This window comes from Ursus maritimus, unplaced genomic scaffold (genome assembly GCF_017311325.1).
Source record: "Ursus maritimus isolate PB19 unplaced genomic scaffold, ASM1731132v1 scaffold_12, whole genome shotgun sequence".
NCBI classification, from domain to species: domain Eukaryota; kingdom Metazoa; phylum Chordata; class Mammalia; order Carnivora; family Ursidae; genus Ursus; species Ursus maritimus.
The window spans coordinates 2,534,169-2,554,097 of NW_024423564.1; the positions used below are offsets into that span (position 1 = coordinate 2,534,169).

The 19,929-nt window shown below is 43.4% G+C and overlaps 1 protein-coding gene across 2 annotated transcripts in view; it reads left to right on the forward strand.

The window, feature by feature from the left end:
• Positions 1–13,672: 13,672 nt before the first annotated feature.
• The window catches only part of ENSA (endosulfine alpha), a 29,362-nt gene continuing 23,105 nt past the window's right edge, over positions 13,673–19,929 (forward strand). Inside the window, exons 1-3 of one of the 2 annotated variants that reach the window (XM_040626796.1) lie at positions 13,673–13,880; positions 15,599–15,724; positions 16,989–17,155. In XM_040626796.1, coding sequence (XP_040482730.1) covers positions 13,824–13,880; positions 15,599–15,724; positions 16,989–17,155 — 350 coding nt within the window. In that variant the 5' untranslated portion in view covers positions 13,673–13,823. The remainder of the gene's footprint in view (positions 13,881–15,598; positions 15,725–16,988; positions 17,156–19,929) is intronic. The other variant, XM_008695702.2, reaches the window with a different exon arrangement.

The window sequence follows — 19,929 nt, forward strand, 5'->3', positions numbered from 1 at the left end:
CACACACCCAATAATCATTTTCTCTCATTTCTTGGTTTACTTCCACCCAGTGTGCTTTTGGATAAGCAGGAATATCTAAGTGGGATTTGGAGTTCTCCAGTCAGAAAATGTGAATGAAGGGGCACCTGGGTTGTGCAGTCGTTAAGCGTCTGCCTTCGGCTCAGGGCGTGATCCCAGCGTTCTGGGATCGAGCCCCACATCAGGCTCCTCCACTAGGAGCCTGCTTCTTCCTCTCCCACTCTCCCTGCTTGTGTTCCCTCTCTCGCTGGCTGTCTCTGTCAAATAAATAAATAAAATCTTTAAAAAAAAAAAAAAGAAAATGTGAATGAGATATAGAGCAAACCATTTATTAAGTTTTTTAAAGTTTGTATTCTATCCTTTTTTTTTTTTTAAAGTAGGCTCCACTGCCAATGTGGGGCTTACTCATGACCCTGAGATTAAGTGTCACATACTCTACCAACTGAGCCAGCCAGGCACCCCTGTTTTCTACCTTAAGTACATGTTTTCACAGTCTTTGTCTTTCAGACTCTACTAAGTAATGTAGTTATTGAAATAACTGTCTCTTTGAATAAGGGGCAGTGAAAACAAAACTTATTTTTGGAGCAGATGGTCTCTGGGATTGTAGGTCCCACTAATGATTGTTTCATCTTTCCTTTTCTAACCAAATGAGAATATTACAAATTGATTGCCTGGTTCTCACAGCCCTAGAATCAGAAATATATTCTATACTATCTCTTCGCATTATCCTACTCCCTCATTCATTAGGACAAAAATCTGAATGAAAAAAAAAATGTATCTCTCAACCATGTCCTTCAGTCAGCAGTATGATTTACAAGGGAGGGAGGTAGCCTGAGAATTTCCACCCCTTAGCACATGACTGTCCTGATTCCTCCAGATTCCTCTACATGTCTCTGATTGAATTGAGGGGAGTTAGAAATTTCAGTTGCTGAACAGCAGCATCCTGAGTCCAGACAGTCCATCTAAACTCCAGATGTTCTTGCTCCCCATTTTCACCTTCCTTCATAAATTGATAGATTCTGTCTATATTTAAGGGTACTAGGAGTATTTTTGTCTGTATTTAATCCAGTTACCCTCCTAGTCATTAGTCTTGTTTTAACACAACCATCTATCTACCCAAATCTCTAAAAAGTTTCAATTTTTTCAATTCAGTAGTGAGTACAAAGTGAAGATTAGGACAAATCCTATTTAGAAGAGCAATTTGGGTCAAAGCATGCTGATATAAAGTCTAGTGTTTGGGAGTATAAAGAGGACAGGCACCAAGTTGTGCTAAGGTCAAGCAGTTATTATGCTAATATTTTTTAATGGATCATGCTTCTTGACCATTACAGAGAAACAGGTTGTCAGAGGGCTAATACAGACAACCCAGACCTGATACCAGATCTTCAGTAACTTACTTTTTTTTTTTAGAAAATAGCTTTCTTTTTTTTTTTTTAATTTTTTTTTTTTGAAGATTTTATTTATTTATTTGACAGAGAGAGAGACAGCCAGTGAGAGAGGGAACACAAGCAGGGGGAGTGGGAGAGGAAGAAGCAGGCTCCCAGCAGAGGAGTCTGACGCGGGGCTTGATCCCAGGATCCTGGGATCAGGCCCTGAGCCGAAGGCAGACTCAACGACTGGGCCACCCAGGCGCCCCAAATGATTGCAACTTTCATCCCTTCCCTCAAACCTTTTTAGCCCCACCAAATTCCCCAACTCAACTCAATTAAGTTTTTCACTTCAGGTGTTGCTTATGTGACTAGACATACAAGTTTTAGTGTGAAATGAATTCTAAATGTGAGCCTGAGTAGGGTTTCAGTCTGGCTCTCTGAAAGTACAAAAACCAGTCCATGTGTTGTATCTACCTGATTTAGTTTTCCTTTCCATTTGAACAATTCAGCACGAATTGAAACCAGGTTTTCCTGTGGAAAGTATCAGCTTGATTGGGGGGATGGGGGGTAGAAGTTGAGTTCTTTCTTGCAACTCTTGGTCAGTGTTTATTTTTATATTGTATCTCAATGAGGATGTCTTCAGTTTGAATCTGTATTCACTGCAAAACACCTTCTGCTTTAATGCATATGGCCTTCACATTTCTGTATAATAAATATCAATTATTGGTTCTCTGGTGTTACAACTTCAGTTATTTTAACTGGAAATAAGAACTTTCCACACAAGGCCAGTAACACTATCCCTTTACACCAGGAGACCCGCCTGTTTCATCCTGTGTAGAAAATTAGGAATACACAAATAGAGTTGTAACATATGTAGGCTGGGGGGCAGGGCACATCAAGGCTAACCTGAAAAGCAGCTAATGTTGTAGTCTGGATAATGTCTCCTTCTCAATCAAAATAATTTACCCAATTATAACATTATTATCATGAAGAAAAGGAGTATGTTCTGTCCTATTAATATCTACTTGCAAGTGACACCTAAACTTATCTAAGAGCTGAAAGTCTTAAGTTCACAACACAGGTAACATACCTCACTGTGCCAGAGTTAACAACATGTGAAAAATATGGTGTCTCTCCCCATTAGATGTGAGGCAGCCCAGTCAGGTGGAATCTGGAGGTGCAAGTGGTGAAAGGATTTCACCTGAAGCAGAACAAAGAAGATAGAAGTTTACTGAATACACTGCAAGGGAGTGGTGGGCAGGACAGCAAAGCAGAGACTGTGGGGACTGTATTTAAAAGGAGAAGGTGAGGAGGTATGGGGATGTAGGGGATTTTCCCTTTTTGGGTAACTGTGCCTGTTTGTAAGTAGCCCCTTGGTTAGTTGGGGTCTTTGGATATTTTGAGGTGTGTCACCTGATGGCCTGTCTGTATTCGGCCAGGGGGTTATGGTGGGCCCTTCTGCCTTGCTCAAGTTTTCATTGCTCAAGCCTGTTGCCTAAAGGTGGCATCTACAAAAAGATAATCGTGCTTGTAATTGGCTTATTATTCTTCCCTTCTTTATAATGTCTCCAGCACAAGGGACGAGAATATATTTACTAGGATTATTTATACTTGTTAATTTTATTTCAGGCAAAGCATTGTTCCCTTAAGTCATCCTTTATACGTTTCTCAAAATGTGGTGCAAAGAGTACTGCACCAAAAATGACCTTGGGGTGGGGGTTACCTTGCTAAAATGCAGGTTCCTAGTAAATCCGTCTCTGGTAGGTTAGGGGCTTAAGAAGCTGCATTTTAAATACAGTCTCCAAAAGCTGCATGTTAAATTTTGAGAACACCGCTTGATATTTTATTGCTTGTAATTCATTCATCCCCAAAATATTGAGTACTTACAAATTTGGCACTTACAAGTGCCAAAAACTGGCACTTGCTAGGTGTTGACAATAAAAAGTGTGTAGGACACAATTTCACTCCCAAGAATTCACATTAAAGTGGGCAAATAAGATACTTTTTGATAAGTGCTCTAATAGAAACATAATATTTGTGGGGTTTTTTTTAAGATTTTATTTATTTATTTGACAGAGAGAGGACAAGGAGGGGGAATGGCAGGCAGAGGGAAAGGGAGAAGCAGGCTCCCTGCGGAGCCCAACATGGGGCTCTATCCCAGGACCCTGGGATCACAACCCAAGCTGAAGGCAGACGCCCAACCGACTGAACCACGCAGGTGCCCCTAAAGTTAATATTTGGACGCACAAAGAAAGAAGTAACCTTCTTCCTGGGACCATTAGGACAGACTTAGAGGAGTTATATTAATTTATAGTAGCTTCCATGTACTGAGCATTTGTGAGGTACTATGCTACTTTGTGTTATTTATTCCTCACAACACTAAATCCTATAATGTTATTTTAAGGAAAACTCAGGTAATAAGGCTTGCCTAAGGACACAATGCAGACCTTAAGTTCAAACACATGCTTTTAGCCACCACTCTCTCCTGCCTCCATTTAAACTCAGTCTTGAAGAATCTTTTCAGGTTGAGGAGGAAGAGCTGAGCTAGTTGAGGCAGGAGAACAGTATGTACAAAATAATTTGTCATGTGCTGGAATTTGTGAATATGTGTGCTTATTCACATGTCTTTAGATTTCTAAAAGATACCATTCTAAGGAAATATATTGAAGTTAACTAAAAGTTTTTTGAGGGGCGCCTGGGTGGCTCAGTCAGTTAAGCGGCTGCCTTCGGCTCAGGTTATGATCCCAGGGTCCTGGGATCGAGTCCCACATTGGGCTCCCTGCTCAGGGCAGAAGCTTGTTTCTCCTTCTCCCTCCACCATTCCCCCTACCTGTGCTCTCTGGCTCGCTCTCTGTCAAATAAATAAATAAAATCTTTTAAAAAATAAATAAAAATAAAAGTTTTTTGAAACTAGAAAATTATCTGTTTTTGTTTATCTTCATTTATTCCTTCCCTGACGCTTTTCTTTATATAAAACCGAATTTCTGACGTATCATTTTCCTTCTAACTCCTTTTAATATTTCTTTTTTTTTAAATTTTATTTATTTATTCGACAGAGATAGAGACAGCCAGCGAGAGAGAACACAAGCATGGGGAGTGGGAGAGGAAGAAGCAGTCTCATAGCGGAGGAGCCTGATGTGGGGCTCGATCCCATAACGCCGGGATCACGCCCTGAGCCGAGGGCAGACGCTTAACCGCTTTGCCTCCCAGGCGCCCCTGCTTTTAATATTTCTTAAAAGGCATATCTGCTGCACATAAATTCCCTCAGTTTTTGTCTGAGGAAGTATTTATCCTTCCCTTTTGAAGGATAATTTCACTAAATATAGAATTCTAGGTTAAAGAGTTGTTTTGTTATTTTTTTATAACACTAAATATTTTTTTCTCTCCTTGCATGCATGTTTTCTGACATCAAATTTTTTAAAAACTGTGAAGAGGATTCTAATTAAAAAGATTAAAAATTTGTTCTTCCCCTTTTCCATACAGCGAAAATATCTGTAGACATATATTCATATGACTTCTAAAAATGTCTTAATCCCTAAATACTAAAAATAATTGCTTTAATGCTGAAATAAGGTAGAACTTTTTTCCCCCTATTATCTATTACATATATACATGATCTCTGTTCCTGTGTCCCCAATTCTTCCCCAGGCTTTGGTCTGTCTTCCCTTTTTTTTCATTGAATTCCAGTAAAAAAAGCCAGACAGACATGACTGTGTATTAAGCGAGAAAGGGAGCCATCTCTCCCAGGAAGCAGTAAAATTTTCTCAGAATGCAAGTCAGACAAAGAAAGGGTCACATCCTGGCAAAAATCTATTTCTAGCAGTACAACTTACTGCCATTAGTTTCCTTTACATTCCAAATTATAAAGAAGTTGATTCAACTGGGGAGGGGAGATCAAGTACTCCCTAAGAGCTCTTCAAATAGACACGTTTTGTGTAGATTTTTTTCCCCTATCAATAATCTGTCTACCACTTTGGTTTTTTTCAACCTACTTGAACCTCCCTAAGTATAATAGCATAGTTTATCTGAACTTACTTTAGAAATCAGGAATCTAGGGGCTTTTACCCCTTCAGAAGGACTTCTTGACCAAATCTACATGTTTCTGACACATAAATAGGCCCAGTAGATGTGCATCATTTTCCTGATTTGATGGGGAAAAATTCAAAGCCATAATTTTTCTTGCATTTCAGAGATGTTGAAATTCCTCCCACTCCCATGCTAAGATGAGTACTTCTTCAAAGATTTCTGGATATTTAAAGCCATCATACCTCAAAATATTTCTGAGTTAGCCTAATATTAAAAACAAAAATTTATCCCCAGCTCTGTCACCTCAGCTTCTCTTAAACTTCAGGTGGAGGCCAAAAAGTTCGTAGATAACTTAGGTTAAACTGATTTATATTAAACTAAATTAGGGGCGCCTGTAGGTTAAGCGTCAGACTGGTTTCAGCACAGGTCATGACCTCTTGGGTTGTGGGATCGAGCCCCACGTCAAGCTCTGCATTCAGTGCATAGTCTGTTTGCATTTCTCTCTCCCTCTTCCTGTGCTCCTCCCCACCCCCATGCTCACTCTCTGTTTCTTTCTCTCTCTCTCTCAAATAAATATTTAAAAAAAAAAAAACAAAAAAAAACCTAAATTAGACTTCTGTTTGGTTGTGGGAGAGATGGTTATGATCAAAGAGGGAAAAGTACAGAAGGTAGCAGAATAGCTGAATGGATTCTTTTTTTAAGGTTTACTTATTTATTTGAGAGAGAGAGAGAGAGAGCAGCAGGGAGGGTCAGAGGGAGAAGGAGAGGGAGAATTCCAAGCAGACAACCCGCTGAGTGCAGAGCCCAACACCAGGCTGGATCCCAGGACCCTGAGATCATGACCTGAGTCGAAATCAAGAGCCAGTGCTTAACTGACTGAGCCACCCAGGCGCCCCAGATTCTTAAGAACATCATGAACATTTAAAAGACTGAGGAAATACTTATTTTTAAATGCTTAAGGCAATACAAGACATGTTTCAAAAACAGATGATTTTTTGGAGTGCCTGGGCGGCTCAGTCAGCTGAGCCTCCGACTCTTGGTTTCAGCTCTGGTCATGGTGTCAGGGTCCTAGGGTTGAGCCCTGAGTCTGGCTCCAGGCTCAGTGCAGAGTTCTGCTTCTCTCTCTCTCTCTCTGTCCCTCTTCCCCTCCCCTGGTACACACTCTCTCTCTCCCCCTCCTTCCATCCGTCCCTCTCTAAAATAAATAAAATCTTTTAAAAAAAGATGGCTTTTTAAATTAAAGTGTAGTTGACGTAAATGTGTATTTTCAGGTGAACAGAGTGGTTCAACAATTCTATACACAGTGCTCACTACTGTAAGTGTGGTCACCACGTGTTACCATACGTTATTACAAGATCCTATGTTCCCTACGCTATACTTTTCTTTTTTCTTTTTAAGATTTTATTTATTTATTTGAGAGAGAGCACAAGCAGGGTGAGGGGCGGAGGGGTAAGCAGACTCCCCGCCAAGCAGGGAGCCCGATGAGGGCTGGATCCGGGACTCCAGGATCGTGACCTGAGCTGAAGGCAGACGCTTAACTGACTGAGCCATGCAGGCGCCCCCTTATGCTGTACTTTTCATCCCCATGAATGTTTTATAACTGGAAGCTTTTGCCTCTTAATCTCCTTTCTCTATTTTTCCTATCCCCCAAACCTCTCCCAGTTAGTTCTGTGTATTCGATTCCATCTTTTTGTTTGTTTAAGGTAACTGAGATGGCTCATTCTTCTGTGCCTTTCCATTCCTACTGCCACTGGCCCTTGTCAATATGCCAAAACTGGAGTCATGAGACCTTGGGAACAGTGGCTGGTGATTGTGGGCAAAAATATGAAGATCATTTTCTACACTCCTCTATACCCCCTTTTATTATCCAATCACTTCCCTGAAGCAAGTGAAACAAGTGGGGGGGGTTGTTTTGTGTTAGCTTAAGACTTACATTGAAATACACTTACAGAGCAGTACACATGTATTAAGTGTACAGCTCAGTTTTCACAAACTGAACACACCCATGTAACCAGCGCCAAGATTAAGAATCAGAACATTACTAGCACTTCAGAAACCTGCCTTGTGCTCCCTCCCAGTTACTACCCTCTGAGGGTAACTTCTAACAACACTGACCAGTTTTACCTTAACAGGGTTTTTCAGATAAAGCAGCTTAGTGGAGGAAACGAAGTTGGAAAGGAGAGGTCCAGATGATCTAAAAAGAGGAGAAGGGAAGAGGGAAAGAAAATGAGGATGAGGAGGGAGGGAGGGAAAATGGAGGTTTGAAGAAAGAAAATCTGCTACCTGCTTGGCTGCCCAAGAAACCCAACTGTGATACTCTCCTTAAGCTCGCCTCTTTCAGGCACCTGGGGCCTCAGTAGGTTAAGTGTCTGCCTTCAGCTCAGGTCATGATCTCAGGGTCCTGGGATGGAGCCCTGTGTTGGGCTCCCTCCTCAGGGGGGATGTCTGCTTCTTCCTCTGCTCTGCTCATGCTTTCTCTCGCTCTCCCCGCACCCCCCCCCCAAAAAGCTTGCTTCCTTCTCCTGTTCCAGCCTCCTACCTCTTTCTCTACCCCACCTCCATTGACAGGGTTTTAAGGTTGAAAGCCCTTTGCTCCAACTCTCCCTCACAAGTCTCAGGTAGCACATTAAATTTCATTAGTGATCCATTCTTTGGGGTTATAATTGCCCCCTTTTGGCTGAATACTCTTTTAAATACAAAAACTACAACAAAGAGTAAGCTGCTATCAGTAGCTGACACTAGGTACATTTTCTTCCTTTTCTGTGATTTTCTCTAGGGCCTTCCCTGGGCCAATATTTCACATTGTAGCTGTTAGTTAAAGTTTATCTGATTACTTAACCCAAATTTAAAATGGCAACTGATAATAATTGATTTGGTATCTTCTGAGTAATATGTTGTCACTTTAATGGAACTTCAATGCAATGAAAGGCCAAGGTGAGGTGCTTATGAAAAGAGAGGCTTTTCTGTTCTCAGGGAAAAAATGATAGAAGACTTTGAAATGAGCAAAGGGGACGTCTGGGTGGCTCAGTCAGTTGAGCATCTGCCTTCAGCTCAGGTCATGATCCCAGGGTCCCGGGATCGAGCCCCGCATCAGGCTCCCCGCTCAGCAGAGAGCCTGCTTCTCCCTCTCCTTCTGCCTGCGACTCCTCCTTGCTTGTGTCCTCTCACTCTCTGTCAAATAATAAATAAGATCCTTAAAAAAATTGTCTTTAACATTGTTCTATTCTGATCACTTAGCTACTTTTCCTTAGGCTATACTTCAGGCCCGTTTTAAAAGTATATGTTTGTAAAGGAGGCAAGGAGAGGCTAGAGCTTGGTTAATTTCCTGGTATTCTCAGTTTGGCCCATCAGAGGGTGCTAATAGCATAGGTCTTAAACCCAGGTATTTCTGCAGTCTCACTTCTTTTTAATAGCCATTCTTCTGTAGAACGTAGCTAAAGCATGGACACATTTTACAGTGTTACTCCAGATAGCCCATCTCATGCTCTGTGAACAGATTTAGGTCCCGACTTAAGAAATTCAGACAGAGGCAAGAAGAATCCCTGAAAGTTAAGGAGGTCAAGTCCCATTCTCTCCTTACTTCCTTTCCTCCAATTTGCTCTTCTCCTTGGACTTGGTTTTCTGTAAATGGCACTTCACTCAGGAACCTGGGATTCACCCTTGGTCCTCTCCTTAACTTTATTTCCCACATCCAGTATCATTTGTCTCTTCTGCTCTTCTCCATTCACATGGCCTGTCTTTGATCAGGCCTCTCAAGTCTTTTTTTTTTTTTTTTTTAAGATTTTATTTATTTATTTGACAGAGAGAGAGAGACAGCCAGCGAGAGAGAGAACACAAGCAGGGGGAGTGGGAGAGGAAGAAGCAGGCTCCCAGCGGAGGAGCCTGATGTGGGGCTCGATCCCAGGACTTGGGATCACGCCCTGAGCCGAAGGCAGACGCTTAACAACTGCGCCACCCAGGCGCCCCAGGCCTCTCAAGTCTTGCCTGGACTACCACAGTCAGAGGTCCAGCTGGCCTCCCCCTCCCTCTAGTCCACTCCACACAGCTACCACAGTTAAATCTTGCCTAATCCCAAGTCTAACAATACCGTTTTCCTGCTTGAAACTGGGTTCCCCTTTGTCTTCATGAAACCCCAAAACTTTAGCAGGACTTATTACTAGTCTCCTCAGGACCCCAGCAACCTGAACAGCTTCGTGTTTTGCTGCTTCTACACAGGTTCCCAGATCAGCCTTAGCCGTAGACTCTCTTTAGGGAGCTTTTCAAAAATACAGATTGGGCTAGTAGGGTCTCTCTCCCTCTAGGAAGTTGTTACTCTTAGTATAGTTTCTCTCTCTCTTTTCCATTGTCCTCATTTACCCTCTAACCTTTTATAAGATAAGGTGGTCCTTTAAATTGTCTTCCTTCCCCCCCCCAATCTCCAACCTTCCTATTCATCCTTACAGTCCCAGTTTAGGTTCTACCTTGTCTGAAACATTCCTTGACCAGGTCAGCCAGAAATGTTCTTTTAAACACTTACAAATACAACTCATTTGGTAAGTGTCATAGATGTTTACTAATATTGTAGGTATTACAACGTGGTGCCTTAAATATTTAAATAACATATATATGCTGAAGACTTACAGCTTATTCCCAACACAGGGTTCAGGGTTACCCTGTCCTAACCTCCTTCCCTATGATTATGCTCTGAGACTTCAACATTTGTGACTTCACATTTACTTGATTACATCAAAGTCTGTGACTTTATAGCCATGCCGTATCTGCATCAAGTATAATTATAGGCTAGAGCTCATCATAACCTGTAATTTCTCCACCTTCCTAGATACACACTGAAACTCCCCTCTCACTGCAGCCTCCTACTCTTCTGCCTCTCCCTGTCATTCCCACCAAATCTGAGCTTCATCTGCGTCATGACCAGTTCTTCATCTCCTTTCTACTCTGTCTTTCCTAAAGAGCCTAGATGCCATGGTCAGCTATTTCAACAAACCAGCAAAGCAATCTGGACTTCTCATCGTCCTCCCTCCACTGTTCCTTCTTTTCCAGTCCTTTTCCCTTGTTAACAGGATGTCTATTTTCTCCATTCCAAGGCAATCAAGAGTTATTGACCAAAGTCATGGTGATTAGGACTATTAGAAATTCATTCCCATCTAATCTCGGATCTTTCTTGCTGTTTCAAAACATTACTATTTTCTATAGTGCTGTTTCTACCCCCATTTTTCCTAGATTCTCTATCCCACCCCGCCATCCTTTTTATTCTCAAAAGATTGACCTCAGAAAAGCAAGGCCATGCAATGTGACTTCCCTAAATGTTAGGTACTTCAAAATCTCTCTGTACATTCCCCTCCAACCTGTCGGCCTCTCTCCCTCTTGATCTAATGCTGTCCTCTGAGACTTTAATTCTTTCATTATCTTCTCTTTAAAATGGATAATTACATTTTTAGTTTCTATCAATTAGCGCCTTGCCCTTTCTGAAAATATGCTTGAATTTTTCCTGTTTTCCAAAAAAGAAAATCCTCTGCTGCTTCCTCTTCAATTCATTGCTGATTCCCTTCTTTGCTTTACAGTTAAATATTGTTACCACCTCCTCATACTTCAACCACATGCACTTAGTTTTGTACCCACCATCTTTTTTTTTTAAAGATCTATTTATTCACTCTAGAGAGAAAAAGAGCACGTGCACACATGCATGTTGCAAGTGGTGGGGAGGGGCAGAGAGAGGTAGAGAGAGAATCCTCAAGCACACCCCCTGCTGAGCATGGAGCCCAACGGAGGTGGGGGGTGACGCAGGGCCTGATCCCAGGACCCCGAGATCACAACCCAAGTGAAATCAAGACTTGGATGCTTAACCAGCTGAGCCACCCAGGTGCCCCTGTCCTCTCCATCTTTAATTTCTCTGTCACTTTTCTCCTTGTTCTTCTCCTACCCCTTTGATCTTTTGTGTCTGTGTCCCTTGCCAACTTTTGCTCAGGTTTCCATCTTGGGGCCCCTTTTTTCTTTCTCCTTTGGTGATCTCATCTACTTCCACAACTTTATTTACATTTATGTCACTTTTTGTTGTTTTTTTTTTTTTAAGATTTTTATTTATTTATGTGACAGAGAGACAGCCAGCGAGAGAGGGAACACAGCAAGGGAGTGGGAGAGGAAGAAGCAGGCTCCCAGCAGAGGAGCCGGATGTGGGACTCGATCCCAGAACGCCGGGATCACGCCCTGAGCCAAAGGCAGACGCTTAACGACTGCGCTACCCAGGCACCCTATGTGAAGAAGTTTTATTCATAGTTACCTTCTACTTTTCTCCCAGACGCTAGGTCTACATTTCCTAGACCTCGAAAATTTTAGCTCTGGAGGAGATCTCAGAGGTCTTTATCTAACGCTTCATTGCCTGGATATCTCTACAAAATAGCCCACTGGTTTTAAAAAGTCAAAATTGAACACCTCATTTTCTGTTTCCGATTCCATTCCCAAATTGACTCCTCTTCTTGAATTTATTGTTTCTGCAGTCACCCTGAAGCACATGGCCTCCTCATTCCCTATATTCACTCAGCTGTTAATCTCATAGACTCCATTGCCACAGACTTTCTCAATTAGATTCAGTTTTCTACTCTAAACTATCACATTTCCAGTTTAAATCCCAATTATCTCCCACATAGAATATTGCAGTATACTCCTGGCTAGACTGCCAGGTCTCTGGTGTCTTTCTGCCTAGAATTCTGAATTATTTTTATTTATTACCTCCTAATTAATCTTCCTAAAGGGAAGTTCTGATCTGCCAGTCTCTGGCCTAAAAATCTTAAATGTCTCTGATGGATTACTAAATTATTCACAAATTCCTTATCCTGGCATTCAAAGCCCTACATATCTGAATTCAATTCTGTTTTTCTGGCCTTCATTTTGAGCCCTTCATCTAGAATACCCTTCCTTCCCTCATCTTTACCCAGCAAACTGCTAAGTTCTTTAAAACTTATTTCAGGGGTGCCTGGGTGCTCAGTTGGTTAAGGGTCCTGCTCTTGATTTCAGCTCAGGTCATGATCTTGGGGTCATGGGATCGAGCCCCCCCACCCTTCAGGCTCTGCGCTGGCATGGAGCCTGCTTAAGATTCTCTTTTTGCCCCTTCCCCCCCAACACCACACTCTCCTAAAACAAACAAACAAACTTGTTTCAAATATCACCTCCTTCATGAAGTCTTTTTTTTGGGGGGGGGGGTGGAATCTAAACTGAATTAGTGTTCTTTTGAACCCTTATAAGTACTTTAACATTTTTATTTCAATGCTTACCAGATTTTGCCTTCTATAATAATCTGTGTATTACAATGCCTCCCAGACTTTTCCAGAAGTACACCTAATTATACAGAAAAATGAGCAGATAGCCCCAAGGCTGTCACAAGAAGCTGCCTGGAAAATTACATTTTAATATGAATTTTGCAGTGTTATCAGTATTAATGTTTTTAATATAAAATGTGAACTAACGCTCCAGTATCTATAATCTCATCTCAGGGATTTGGGTTTCACCTGGCACACTGTGACAACCCTCCCCACATGCCCACTAAACTAAGCTTTCTAAGGGCAAAGACTGTCTTACTCTATACGTACCCCTGTAAAACTAATACATTACCATCTACACACCAACACTCAAGAAATATTGTTAACTGTGACTCAGGATACGTTAACTTGTGTTAACTGTATGTACCTAGAACTGTATTTCCGTTTCAAGGAACTTATTCTCCATGGGCTGACCCCGAACAAGTATAAAACTGTACAGATGAGTTAAATCATGGAACGTAAAGCCATCTCTGCGGACAACTTGGTTTGGGGTCCCAGTCTCTCCGTTCCACACGCCAAGTACATATATTACAATAGTAACGTGTACCAATTTAAGGTGCACTCTGACCTCCAAATTATTTTCTGGAGAGTGATAATTTTCTCCTAACACTGCGCAAAGCTTAATCCTCTCCATCTGAAAATAAAAGGTCTCCATCCTTCCGCTCTCCAGTTTGAAGTTCAGCAAAGCCTTCCGGGCACCGGGTGCCAGAGCTGAAGAATATCTGCTCCCACCAAAGGAACAAAAATGCCAAAGCTAGCAGCGCCGTCCCCTAAAATCCCCCACGGGCTTCCAATTGGTCCTTGGGGCTCACTCTCTTTTCAGATTGGTGTTCCAGCTTGCCTGTCGCCTCCAAAGACCCCGCCTTTAGCCAGTGACTATTGGTAGATCGTTACGTCATTGCCCCATCTACCCCATTCCCATTGGCTCTCATTGGAAGGGGCGGCCACAACGTCACAGGGAAGGGCCGCCATTTTGACTGAGCAAACCTACTGACAGGAGCCGAAGCAGCAGCGCAGGTTGTCCCCGTTTCCCCTCCCCCTTCCCTTCTCCGGTTGACTTCCCAGGCCCCCTGCACTCCACAGTCCTGGTCCCGCCATGTCCCAGAAACAAGAAGAAGAGAACCCTGCGGAGGAGACCGGCGAGGAGAAGCAGGTGAAATGGAGGGGGTGCGGGCGGGCGAGCCGGGGGCGACTGTGAGGGGGCGGGAGACGGTCTCCCAGCAGTGCGGATTGGTCGCCATGGTCTCAAGCTCTGCAGGGGTTGGCCACTTCTTGCATCACGCCGGGTGAGCTTCAACACAGCTCGCAGCTCTGGCTCTGATTAGTTGGGCCCTTTGTCTGTCAGTGCCGTGCTCTTCCTGATTGGCCAATAGGCCTACCGCTCTAGTCATTGAAGCTATGCTATCATTGGCCAAGCTTGGGCGCGGGGCGGGTGTTTGGAAAGACTGGGTGAATGAAAGGGGGCTGGTGGTACCGGGAAGCTATGTGTTATCATTGGTTAATGGAGGCAAATGACCCAACAACCAGGCTGGGGCCCGCATCAGAAAGGTAGAAGTGGAGGTAAAGATGTTTAAAAGACCAGCACTGGGAGAAGGGAGAAGAAGTAATTATTATCATGGCTAGTTTAAGGCGGCAACTTTCTCAAGAGACCTATTTTGACGTTTGGGGATGGTCGGTTGCCCACTCACAGTCAGGAACGAATAGGCTTGAAGAGGAACTAGAGTTCCATACAGAATAATGGAGGTTAAACCTAGAAAAGACATCGAAAGAGTCGTGACAAGAAAGACGCCACCCTTTTTCCACCCCCCCCCCAACTTCCAAGGCAATGGGCCTTAGTTCACCCACAGTTCTGGGATGAAAACACCCCAAGTAAGCCTCTTTTGGGGCTTGTATTTGACTTACAACATTTAGTACTGAGCTTAGGAGTTCATGAAAGGCACCTGGTTGTAACTGTGCCGGATTGTCAAGGGAAGGGAATATATTCCATTAAAAAGAGCCACAATTTAGCTTCAGGTCCTTGTAAAAAGTCACCAAAGAAAAGAGCATTGGGGCTCACAAAAAGCAAGAAGAGAGTAATAACAACTGTGTGAGCCTCCTGCAAACCGGTTACACGCTCTTGGCATGTTCCCCAAACTTCCATTACTTGCCCCACTTGGGAAGGTGTTGACTTTTTGGCAACAACTGTGGGTAAATACTAGTGAGCCTCCTGTATCTTAATTCTCCTGGGGTTAACAATAGTGTCATTTTCATCTCTGTTTACCTGTCACCTTCCTACCTAATGTTTATGGAAATGCTGAAGCGATGTTGTTCCATTACTAAGGTGGAGATTTTTGGAGAAGGCCACATAGCTCTGGTCTCCTCCAAAGAGAGACTTATCAGATCACTACCTTAGACTCTGGATAAGAGGAACATCTCAGTAGAATTATCCCCTTTGATTTTCTGTTTGACCTGTACTGTGTGTTAGGGACTGCCAGAGAACTGCTACTCATCTTGGGTCACCAGAAACCCTGGTTAGCTCTTTTCTCTCTGTCTTCCCTAGCTTCTGTGCTGAATGAGCTATGGTTTGCTCTTGATTGAAGTATTTTGTTTAGGTGTTATCTTTAACCCAGTACTCCCAGGTCACTGAGGTGGTTCCTTGGGTGTAGTGTGAGAAGCAGCTTGGTTGTTTTTGTTTTTGTTTTTCCTCACAGTACAGTCATCTTGAGCTTCAGGGATTTGAACAAAGGTCTAGCTTTATTTAGGAGCAGAATAGAGACAGTATGTTCACAAGAGGGTGCATCTCTAGGAAAAGTTGATAGTATAAAAGTTATTAGATATTAGAAGCAGTTGCTTCTCAGTTTTTAATTTAATTGGCCCTTTTGTTTCCTCCAGGACACACAGGAGAAAGAAGGTATTCTCCCTGAGAGAGCTGAGGAGGCAAAGCTAAAGGCCAAATATCCAAGCCTAGGACAAAAGCCTGGAGGCTCCGACTTCCTCATGAAGAGACTCCAGAAGGGGGTATGGGACACAATCTCTTATACTCTTACTTCAGAGCCCAAGGGGGCTTTAGGGATGAGAACTGTAGAGCTTCTCCTGAATGCTTATCTGGAGGTTTTGTTGTTGGGCAGTAGCAGAGAAGAATTAGAAACTTGTAAAGAGCAAGGCAAATGATTATAAATCCCTGATTTGGTATCATACAGGATATTAAGGCTTAAGTTGAGACATTTGGGTGTGGGGGCATTGGGGGATTGACGGAAAGAAGGACGTTAGAAACTGAAATGCTGACTCCCCCAGGCATTTGTGTGTTTAGATGGTGGGAGTTTTAGGACTGCATGTTTTAAGATTAGAGCTCAATTTTGGGGTGCATGATTTCAAAAAAAGATCAAACCATCTGTCCTATAGATTTCTTCAACTTGAAATAGATTTCTTCAGATCCTTGAAATTAGTACCAGCCATTAACTGTACTCCCTCAAGAGACTTATTTTTCCATCCAGAGTGGTCCTCCTCACCAAGGGAGAATCTGCCTTCATAGCCATCTAGCTCCTGACCCGGGTTCTCTGTCCCGAGGTACCTAAAACTAACTGAGGATTGTGAGTCATTAAACTGGAGTGTGTTCCTAGGTGTGGTGAAATGGACAGTAAAACAGATCCCTGTGGAGAATCCTAGTTACTGAGTGTTAGTCACAGATGATGATGTGATGCTGATTTGCAGTTTACCTTGCTGTAGGCAAGGCAGGCGTGGGCAGGCTGTCACAGCCATGGAACATGTGTGGGAGCCGTGGGAGTCAGAGGAAAAGTACATTATCCTCATGAACAAGCCCAGTTTCTATTCATGGTCTGAGGGAATCGTTTTTAATTTTGAGGTTGTTGACTTGAGGTTGATCTCCTGCTGACTGCTAGGATAGCCCCAGATTGACGCTTCTCTATATCTTATCATTTGTTTCCTCCGCACCAAGTCCATTGGAGACTGACCCCTCAGTAAGCTTTTATGAATAGTCAGTAATTTGGTAGAACCATCCTGTACTGGTGGGTGTATAAAGGATGTAGGGGCTATCTCTTAACTCCTAATAGCTAGGAAACTGCTTACATACCTGAAAAAGTCAGAACACATTGGGGAGAAGACATAAGTACGTGTAATTAATGCTGAACTATGTGTGCGTGAGGTTAATCAAGGAAGACTGGAAAGATCTAAGTTGATGAGGGTTTATAATGATTGTGAGTCTCCTTGCTTTTGAGGTAGGCCAGAGTTCCTCACTCACTTAAACATTCCTCTTGTCTCTTAGCAAAAGTACTTTGACTCAGGAGACTACAACATGGCCAAAGCCAAGATGAAGAATAAGCAGCTGCCAAGTGCAGGACCAGACAAGAACCTGGTGACTGGTGACCACATCCCCACCCCACAGGATCTGCCCCAGAGAAAGTCCTCGCTCGTCACCAGCAAGCTTGCGGGGTAACCTGGGCCCTCCCCCCCGTCCCCTTCCTCACCCACTGGACTTTTATATATCATAGGCAGGGATGGAATGAGCGCCTAGTTAGCTCTTCTCAGCTTGCTAGCCAGAAATGACGGTGATTCTGCTGGGGGCTGCTGAGAAGGTGATGTGGGTTGGAAAGGGGTTCTGAGTTCATTTCTTTGATTAAATTGAGATTTCCACACCCTCACTGTAGCCCAGGTAGGGGCCCAGGAATAAGAGACTAGGATTGGATAATGCTGCAAATGCTCTTTTTTCTTTTGTATGAGAAATGGAAGATGTGATTTTTCCTTTGGAAGAGAATATCCCAAAATTGGTTAGGCTAAGCCTCGGGAATAATTTGGTAGGTTTACATCCAGAGGCTAACCTGACATAGCTGGGAAAGGTAGATTGAATGAGATCTGTTTTCTGTGCTTCTAAGTGTTTTTTCCCTTAGGCTGCTATTGCTTCGTGTTTCCATTATGGCAGGTTTAGAGAATCCTCAAAAAGAAAAAGTGATTTGCTTGCCTAAAACTACAATGCCCACTTAACCTCCCTTACTCATTGAGTGTCTCTGACAGTTTGCCCTGGCTCCTAAGTAATGTAAAGATTGGAGAACATCATTTACACGAAATGGGCACCTTCTCTCTCTCTTCCAGTATGTTGCTTTTGCAAGTATGGGGTAGTGGGAAGAGCATTGGGTTTGAAGTTATCTGCATTCTAGTTGCACTTGTCTGAGCAGAGCTGATGTGTAACTTTGGTCAAGTCATTTAACCTCTATGGATTTCCATTTCCTCATCTATAAAAGAACTGAATATAGATAAGATTGATTCAAATTTAAAAATCGTTTAACCTCCAGCTGAAAAAAAAGTCTTTGCTATTCATTGTAAAACTAAGCGGGGAAGACCTGTGGGTGAGCCTACAGAGGGAACCATTTGAAGACTACATGGGGAGAGAGGACATTGAGATGTGGGAGTTATAAATTCAGTCAAGAGGGCCTCATAAGTATCACGGTCTCAAGGCTCAAGGAAAAAGTTCTAAGAAGCTAGCTTCTATGGAAGCTTCTTGCCTCTGCCCGCACCCACTCTCCCGGCCTCCAGTCTGGATCTTTGCTGCCAAAAAGCTGCTCTGGCAGCCCATCTGCAGGCCTGAGGACACATGCTCAGTCACGCACATGTGGTGGAGTCCCACGTTTCAGATGTAATCAGACGTCAAGTGTATTGTTAGGGAGAGCAGAAGAAAAGGGACAAGCTGAAGCCAGCCTCCGGGCCTTGGTACTACGCAGGGAGAGCGGCAGGTTCTTAGGGGATGGTTCACCTGGGAGGAAGCTGGTGCGGGGAGGTGGTCAGGGGGAGAGATCTCCAAGAAATCTCTGCCTTTCTAGAGCTCAGTAACTCAGCTCCCATGGGATGAGAAGCAGCAATGCGGATTCGTGAGCAGGTGGAGGAAAGGGGTGCAGGTGGCGGGCACCTTCAGTCTACTTCACTTGGCCTGAATCCTACTGCTAGTTAGTACAGAGAGGGCCAGGGTGAGAACTAACTGTTCAAGAGGGCAAGGTTCTGTAATCCTCTCTTGCCGTCTCACCTCATTAATTCCGATATGCCAAACATTTGGCCCAATGAGAATGACCGTGAACTTGCTGATGCGCATGCGGGGTGATGGCAGGTGTGTATACTTCTTTCTTGACCGGCCATTCACTTTTCAGGCTATCGCTCAGATTGGATAGGACAGAGTTGGTGAGGAAGGAATGGAGAGAGCAGGATCCCTGGATTCCCTGGCCCCCAGACTCCTTTGACTGTCACTTGTAATTGTATATAACTTTTGTGTTTCTTGCTCCATTCCTCATGCTGTCTTCCTTAGTCTAAAGTCCGTGTGGGAAGGGGAAAATGCCGAACATCCTTGTATAGTTTCCTCAACTGTCCCAGCCATGTTGTACATAGATATGTCATGTTATTATATATATAAATATATATATAATTTTGTACGTTTTCTTCATCTCCGATCTTCTCGAATTTTGTACTTTTTTCTTTTCTGTCTGAGCTGCTCTCTCTATTGGTCACTTGAATCCTCAAGACTGAGGTCACAAGTCTGTTTTCTAGGAAGAAATAGAAGAAATAGGGAAATCAGAAAACTGTTGGTCTCCCTTGCTCTCTCTCCACCTGGTCATCTTCAAGGCTAAGAAAACAAACAAGCCACATTTCTGTATTTGCCACCTGTTTCCACAGCATGAAATAACATCACTTCCCTGGCAGAGAAGGGTCATTCGCAATTCCAAATCCAGATCACTTTGATTAAACCTAGATTATTAAATCCACTCAGAACAACATGTGTATTGTCGGGCCCTGGCTTCCATGCCGTCACCTCCTCATCACTGTGTGCCCTCGTCAGTCTCTGCTGCTGCAAGTGGCTGTGCCATGCCTGTGGAGCCAAGCCTGCTGTAAGCCAGGCAGCATAAGCCCTGCAAACCTCCAGTTATTTTGATCTTGTCTAAAGAATTTTCTGTATTGTTTTCATGGGTATCTCCAGAAAGACGGAGAACACTTTGTTTTGTGGATAGGAAAAACTGAAATTCTCTCTCCCTTTCTCCCTCTTTCTCCCTCTCTCTTCCCCCCTCCCCCTTTCTCCCCCTCTCCCCCTTTCTCCCTCTCTCTCCGTCTTTCCCGCTCCTCCTCCCTTTTTCTTTCTCCCTCTCCCCTCCCCCTTCTCCCTCTCCTCTCCTCTCCTCTCCTCTCTTCTCCTCTCCTCTCCTCTCCTCTCCTCTCCTCTCCTCTCCTCT